The sequence below is a fragment of the Anarhichas minor genome, unplaced genomic scaffold (assembly GCF_050575085.1).
Source record: "Anarhichas minor isolate MPS153535 unplaced genomic scaffold, ASM5057508v1 ptg000045l, whole genome shotgun sequence".
Classification (NCBI taxonomy): domain Eukaryota; kingdom Metazoa; phylum Chordata; class Actinopteri; order Perciformes; family Anarhichadidae; genus Anarhichas; species Anarhichas minor.
In genome coordinates this window covers 7347428-7354084 of record NW_027466491.1, presented here as the reverse complement: position 1 = coordinate 7354084, position 6657 = coordinate 7347428, and the positions used below count along the sequence as shown (strand labels likewise).

At 43.9% G+C, this 6657-nt stretch overlaps 1 protein-coding gene across 1 annotated transcript in view; it reads left to right on the top strand.

Annotated features, from left to right (window-relative positions):
- The first annotated feature begins 3506 nt into the window (after positions 1-3506).
- The window catches only part of sema3c (sema domain, immunoglobulin domain (Ig), short basic domain, secreted, (semaphorin) 3C), a 29640-nt gene continuing 26489 nt past the window's right edge, over positions 3507-6657 (top strand). The window contains exon 1 of the mRNA XM_076111587.1: positions 3507-3636. Within this exon, the coding sequence (XP_075967702.1) occupies positions 3507-3636 (130 nt within the window). The remainder of the gene's footprint in view (positions 3637-6657) is intronic.

Genomic DNA, 6657 nt, shown 5'->3' with positions numbered 1-6657 from the left:
GTGTTTTTAAATGGTTATTTGGTTCGGTTAGTATTTCTGTATAACTTTATTAAACCAGAAAAGGTTTCTGGTTTTCTTCAACAAACCTTTCTTTATTATTATTTCAAGAAAGAATCTCGTATATGACACTGTCCAGAATCACAGGGTCTGAATGCTGCTGTTTACACGACTCATGTGTTATTTAATCGGTACGTCCAAAGTTTAAATACTTGAAATGAACACATTTTGCTGTTCATAGCTGTGCCTGCGAGTCATGTGCGTGAAGGAACGTGTGGTTGTAACCGAGCCGCTGACAACTGAATGACAGGGTGTGGTATGAACACACACCGTCCTGTTAGAGCCGGGACAGACGGAGCAACTTGCAAGTTGTTTACCATTTCAATTTCAATTCTTGTTCTCCAGTCAGGGAAAAAGAAAAAATAGAGCAAAAATACTAAATAATTAAATCTATCAAATGTAAACCCAGATGGGAGGACTTTGTCCCTCAATTCCTCGTAGTTAAATAGCATGTTCAAAGCATTAACAGGACCAGATGGGAGCCAAACAATCACAGACCCAGTTTGGAAAAATGTTCTTGTACAGCTACGTATTTTTCTGCTTTCACCAATATTAGTTTTTGAGCAGTGCCTCTGAAATAGTGAGATGGAAAATTCATTAGGCCGTCAGCCAAGGAACGCACAATAAACACAATTACCATTACACCCCACTGGAAATATAACTCTCCGCTCGCTCGGCCTGACCTCCTTTTGTGGAGACGTTTAATTGCCGTCGCAGAGATTCCTGGCAGACTCGGCACTGGAATCTCTGGACGTTGAAGAGCTCAACATAATTAATTGAAGTATTTATTAATTTTTCTTCATGGCAACAAACACTAATGCACTCTTTTTATTGGGAGGCCCATTAATCCAGGCGAGCGTTTACGGTGCTCCACAAGTGCGAGCGAGGCTGTTTGGTGAGCTCATTCATGTCTCAAGAGCAGTGATGATGATCAAAGGAGGAAGGGAAGGAAGTGTCTTAACCTGACCTGCTGGGATGTCATAGGACGATCGGAAGGAGACAAACTCCCCCGACGATGAGTTTAGCAGCTGTGAGACCAACATTTCCAAACCAGAGCCTCTCCCTGCAGATCACCCATCTCTCTGAGCACGCAGGGAGGGGAAGGTGTGGACGTTAAAGGGTCGATTCGCTTAAACAATTATTCTCACTTAGTGATAACTCAACCCTAACGCCAGATAAGAATGCCTTTGTCGGACGATTCTGTCAAACCACAGATTCCATTCAGTGGCAGGATTCTTATGTCCAGTGCTTTTTAAAATTCTGGCTCTCAAGAATTTCTGCATATGGGAACTACAGTGGTGTTTAAGTTAGGGAAAGATAATAGTTATGTTTAGACAAGTTTAGACAAAAAAAAACATTTGGTTAACGTTGGGGAGACATTGTGGTTAAGGCTAATAAAAAGGCATTTGTTAATTGGTCTGTGACGGAGTCTCCTGCATAAGATTTTCTACCTCCCGAAGCTCCACACCCAGAAAAGACTTAATACTTCCTGCGTTGGCACTGAACAATGTCAGGATGTGGAATTACACAATATCACATACTGGGGCTGGGTATCTTGTTATTTTCTTCCCTCGCTCCAAATACAAATTGAATTTTGTTGGTTTTCACACTTGCAAAATGTCCTCATTACAGTGGATAATCCACAGACATCCGCAGTATACATTGAAACTACGTTCTCCCTTTTTCTCAAAGCTGAGAACTTTGACTTAAATCACAAAAAGGAGGAAATCAAAAACATCGGCCTCAAGTTTGGAGCCGGTTTAGTCCTGAGGATCGTGCAAAGGCACATTTGCACGATTGCCTCAGTTATTTACAATTGCCTCAGTTATTTACACAGATTCGAAAGGAAAAATTGTTTTTAAAGTCAACATTCAGAGACTTGAAAGTCTTGCAGTTGACTTGTTGTTTTCTTAATGAGACTTTTACTCACACACTGCCAACTCCATTTCCCTACATTGTATTGAGATTGAGGCAGACATTTCAGACTGGCCAAGTCAAACCAAAACTGTTTGCATGGCTACGTACCTCTACAGGTAAGAGATAAACACTGTATATGTTTTTTTATAATTTGGGTGAACCAAGCTTTATAAGAGTGACAGAAGGACAAGGGTCAGAGCCGTCCGCCTGCAGGCTGAAGTTGTGGGAGACGCCCGAGCTAGGGCAGGCTCTGGGGGAGGGAGGGAGGGAGGGAGTGGGTGGGTGATGCAGCAGGAGAGAGGCTGCAGCACAGCGACCGGGGCTGACTGTGAGCCCCCACGCTGTTTTATTTCTCTCCAGTGCAGCCAAAGAGATCTCATTCCTCTGCAGCTTTGCATCTGTTGTCCTTATGCACCTGTGCGGTGGAACTCCACCTCGACTTCGTATCAGTCACGCTTCATTCCACCGCACATATTTCAACCTATTTGTTCACTACACCCCCAAGCTAAAATTTTCATAGCAATCATGCATCTACCAGCTATCAATTTTTCATTGCATTCATCTATAAGCCATGAGAGCAGAGATCCACCCACTTGTGTTTTCTTTTCTGCATGTAAGATGGACATTCTCTTTATCGAGTGCAATGTGTTTTGAGCACACAGGTATAGTGTAACATCCAGTTTTGGTGGTTAAAACGGCCAAGTCTTTCTCACAGCAGCAGAGTTTTGCATTGCAGGAGTTTGTGTCCCGCAGCCAGTACAGTGCCTGCCTCTATCAATAATTGAGCTGCTCTTGTCCCGTTATGAAAAGGGAACAAGACGAGGCTAAGGGGAGCGTTTCCCCAGCAGCTCTTTTGTGCAGATTTAACTCATCCATATTTAAGAGATGTACATCTGCAAGGATACAGTAAGCGATGGGATTTAACTGACATGTTGTGCTCTCACTCATGTCTTCATTCATCGTAGTTTGTTCTGCGCTTCACTTTATAAGTCAGCATTTCCGGACCTGTCAGACTGATGATTTAACTGTAAATATCACAAGTGCGTATTCTGTGTGTTATTTCTGTTCTCTTTCTAAATGTATTATCCTCAGAGCAACGGATAGTATTGTATTTAAATATGTAAAGACATCAGAGACATTGTGTTGTTTTGAAACCACTGCATCCCGGCAAGCATTGATTTGGTGATTTGCATCAAAAACCATTGAGATTTTAATGTGATATGTTTTTTTTGGTGTAAAATGAACAAGCTATAACACGGGCGCATTGCTTCATGTTATCACCACCAAGCTAAAGGCAGACTGCTGTTCCAGTGATGACGTTTAGTCGTCTAATCTACCCACTTGTCACCAACTTCCTGTCAGCAACATATAAAAGCTTCAAAATTCACCAGAGGGGTAGTTACTGAAGTATTTTATGTCATAGAACAAAACGGTAAAAATCTCTTAAGCTTCCAAATATAAAGAAAAACTCAAAATCTTCTTCTTTTTCAAACACCAACAGGCAGTGGCGAGTGGTCGGGGTTCCTGCAGCCATGGGCAGGCCGGAGGGGTCGGCCAGGCCACCTCTGCTGTTAGCTTTGGCGCTCCTGGCTCTCTCTCTCGTCTCCACGGGGGTCTCCAGCCTCCCACAGCCGCTGCCAAGAGTCTTCCTCTCCTTTGAAGGTAAGTAGAAATAACAAGCATGCCCCCCCCCCCCCCCCTCCCGAAATTAAACCTTGGAACTTGTGTTTCAATTCAATATGCTTTATTGGCATGCAGACGTAATGAGGTTGCGCTGTAGCATACAGCTTAACTAGACTGTGCAGATCTCATGCAACTACGCTGTTGTTTTGGATCATATTCATCTTTGATAATGTTTCAATCGCACACTTCCGGCCTTGAAGCTCCATTTGTGGACAATCCCTGTCCATCCATTGACCTGCTGTGTGTCAGACCTCTGCAGGAGGCGGCACTGCTCGTCAGACGTACCATGAATCTCTTGAACTTTAATCACTCTCCTCCATGCTGCAGCCTTGTGGGCATTGCTGCTGCCTCTATTTTGTTTTATTTAATTTCCTTGACATAGATTATTGTATGAATTTTTGATGCTCCCTTGAAATGAGAGGCTAGTTCAGCTTTGTGTGTGTGTGTGTGTGTGTGTGTGTGTGTATGCTCGCGTGAGTGAGTGCAGATGAGCTGACTCACTCACTCACGGCCCCCGAGCTATGAGCGGCGCAGTAACCTTTCCGCGGTGGCTTGATACTGTGCAGGGGCTGAAGGAGATGTTTGATCACCTTTCACTACCTCTCGCTGTGGATTAGGCAGCACAGAGCAGCTGAGGCTGTCCGTCAGCACGGTCTCTACACTCGGGCTGAGTTAATACAGCCGTACAGTGTGAGGCCAAAGCAGGTGTTTTGTTTTCTTTCTCTCTCTCTCAGGATAAATTTGCCTCACTTGTGCCACGTCTTTTCCCAATTTGGTCTCATTCTTTCCTCACATCTTTCACTCTCATTCCTTCTCTGTCTTTCTTTCCTTTCGTGCTTTCTGGTTTCACTTATTGTTGTTCCATTCCAAATATCTGAACCAGCTTTCAGTCTATTACTGCTCTGCGTATTTTCTGAGTTAAATATGGCAGTCAGGTTAAAAAAAAAAAAAACGGAATACGGGGGGGGGGGGAAACGTCACAATCACTATCTTTTGACCACTCAAGTAACATTATTCATTCGCCCCTCAAACCTCCAGTGTTTCCAAATAGCCGGCTTAAAATGTCAGAGGTGACATGAGCCAATCCCTGGAATCCTGCAGCGCTCGATTCCCTCTCAGTGTGCGGATTAGATGTGATTTGTGTTGTCACTTTAGTTGTGTTCGTCGCAAGGAGGACCATAAATGGAGAGTTTTGACTTTGCATTGCACTAATTCTTTAAGAGGCTCTGGACTTTATTTTTAATGTTTATCTGTGTGCATTCCCTGTGCTAACTTACCCTGGGATATATTAAGGAGGACGTTTGTTCAAAGCTAGGCAGCCAACCTTAGGCGTGAATTTACATTCCAGCTTTGATTTAGCACCTGAGCTTAAAACAACAGAGTCCAAAGAGTAGATGCACCTTTTGTTTTTTTACAAGAAATCATTTTGGATGAGGTTCATAACTCCCTCTCAGCTGCAGGGGTAAGCACCAGATGTAGGGAGACTCTTATGGCTGAAGTTGGAGGTTCCTTTCTCACATAAACACTGGAAACCCTCACAGAGGGGAGAAATTTAGGGAGTTTGGGCTCCATCCAAAGCAGCCAGACAGCTAAATGAAGAGTCGTAGAAGAAGACCAGAGGAGAGGTGTCTCGGAGGGGAAGAAGGCGCAGGTGGTTTGGCACCTGATTGGTGGCCAAAAGGTTAGTCTGGATTCTTCTGCTCCCAGATGTCAAGATCTGTTAATGATTGTAAGCTGGAACAAACTGAATCAGGAAAATAAACCAGTGAGTGAGGTGTTCAGGTTGTACAGAGATATGGACGATTGGATGTCTTCCCCCTTTTTCCTCCTCGTGTCACCGCTGAAATCCAATCCAGGGGTGAGGCCAGTTCACGGGACTCCCAGCGTTGACTCGGGTCCTGCGGAGAAGTTGCTGTCTCTGACATTCCTCTCTCCCTCAGCCTGCTTACTTGTGTGTTCCTCAGGCAAACACAGCCAGACCACAATTAAAACCGCATAATAAATAGGGAAAAATGCAGCTAACCCAAATAATAAACCCTCAAGTGGAGCTATTCTCTTCCGTGCCTCAGATAATAAACACAGGCCCCCTTCCATACAGAAGACCTATTTAGGGATACCCAGTGTGATTAAAGATACAGTGATTACTCCTCTACATTTGCTTTAAATATCTCCTGTCCTCTCAATGTTTATTTTGGTTGCTTTGTATTGTTTTGTATCGGTACCGCTGGCATCGTATTGGCACTAATGATCAAAATGGTCTCGCTAAATAACACTGATCATGAGTTGTGTCAACACGTTTCCTCTCCCAACTTGTCAAGCACCAACACTTAGTCAGTTTCCCTATACGCTTCAAACTATGAGGATTTCGGTACCTATAGCGTCAGTTAGGGAGTCAAGGACTGTGACAGTTTCCGCTCGTGACTTCAAATCGTATACTTTTCAAAGTAGGGAAGTTATTAATGTACCGTTTAAGAAGTTGTTCTTTTCATTATCTGTGAACTGTAAGAAGAGTTTATAGAAACACAGCAGGTTTGATATGTTGCTTATTGGTTCTGCTACTGTATCAGAGGTTGGCCCTGCTGTTGCCAAAATGCCATTCCAGGAATGGTGGGATGAAAAATTCGGCCTCATTTCCCCCTCTAGTTGGCAGCTTGTGTAGTGGTCTGATTCTATAGGATCAGGATCATTTATTAACCTCATCAGCGGTCTCGCTCTGTTCTGGCAAAACTCCGGTATTCAATACAGTGTTAACTATAAGAACCCGTGAAAGGTGTTTATTTGAAAGTGAACAGGGCTGCGCATGCTTTCGTGTGGATAATGTAGATTTTGCACACATGTTTGGCAGAGAGCCCGGCTGAGACGTAGGGCAGATTGATTAAGATGATGTCTGAAGGTTAATGAGCGCTCCCTCACACCGGTACGAGCCACATGGGCTTCAGTCACAGCCTGAACAGAACCAGGTTTGGAGATCAGGAACCAGGCATCAGACACACCAGATCC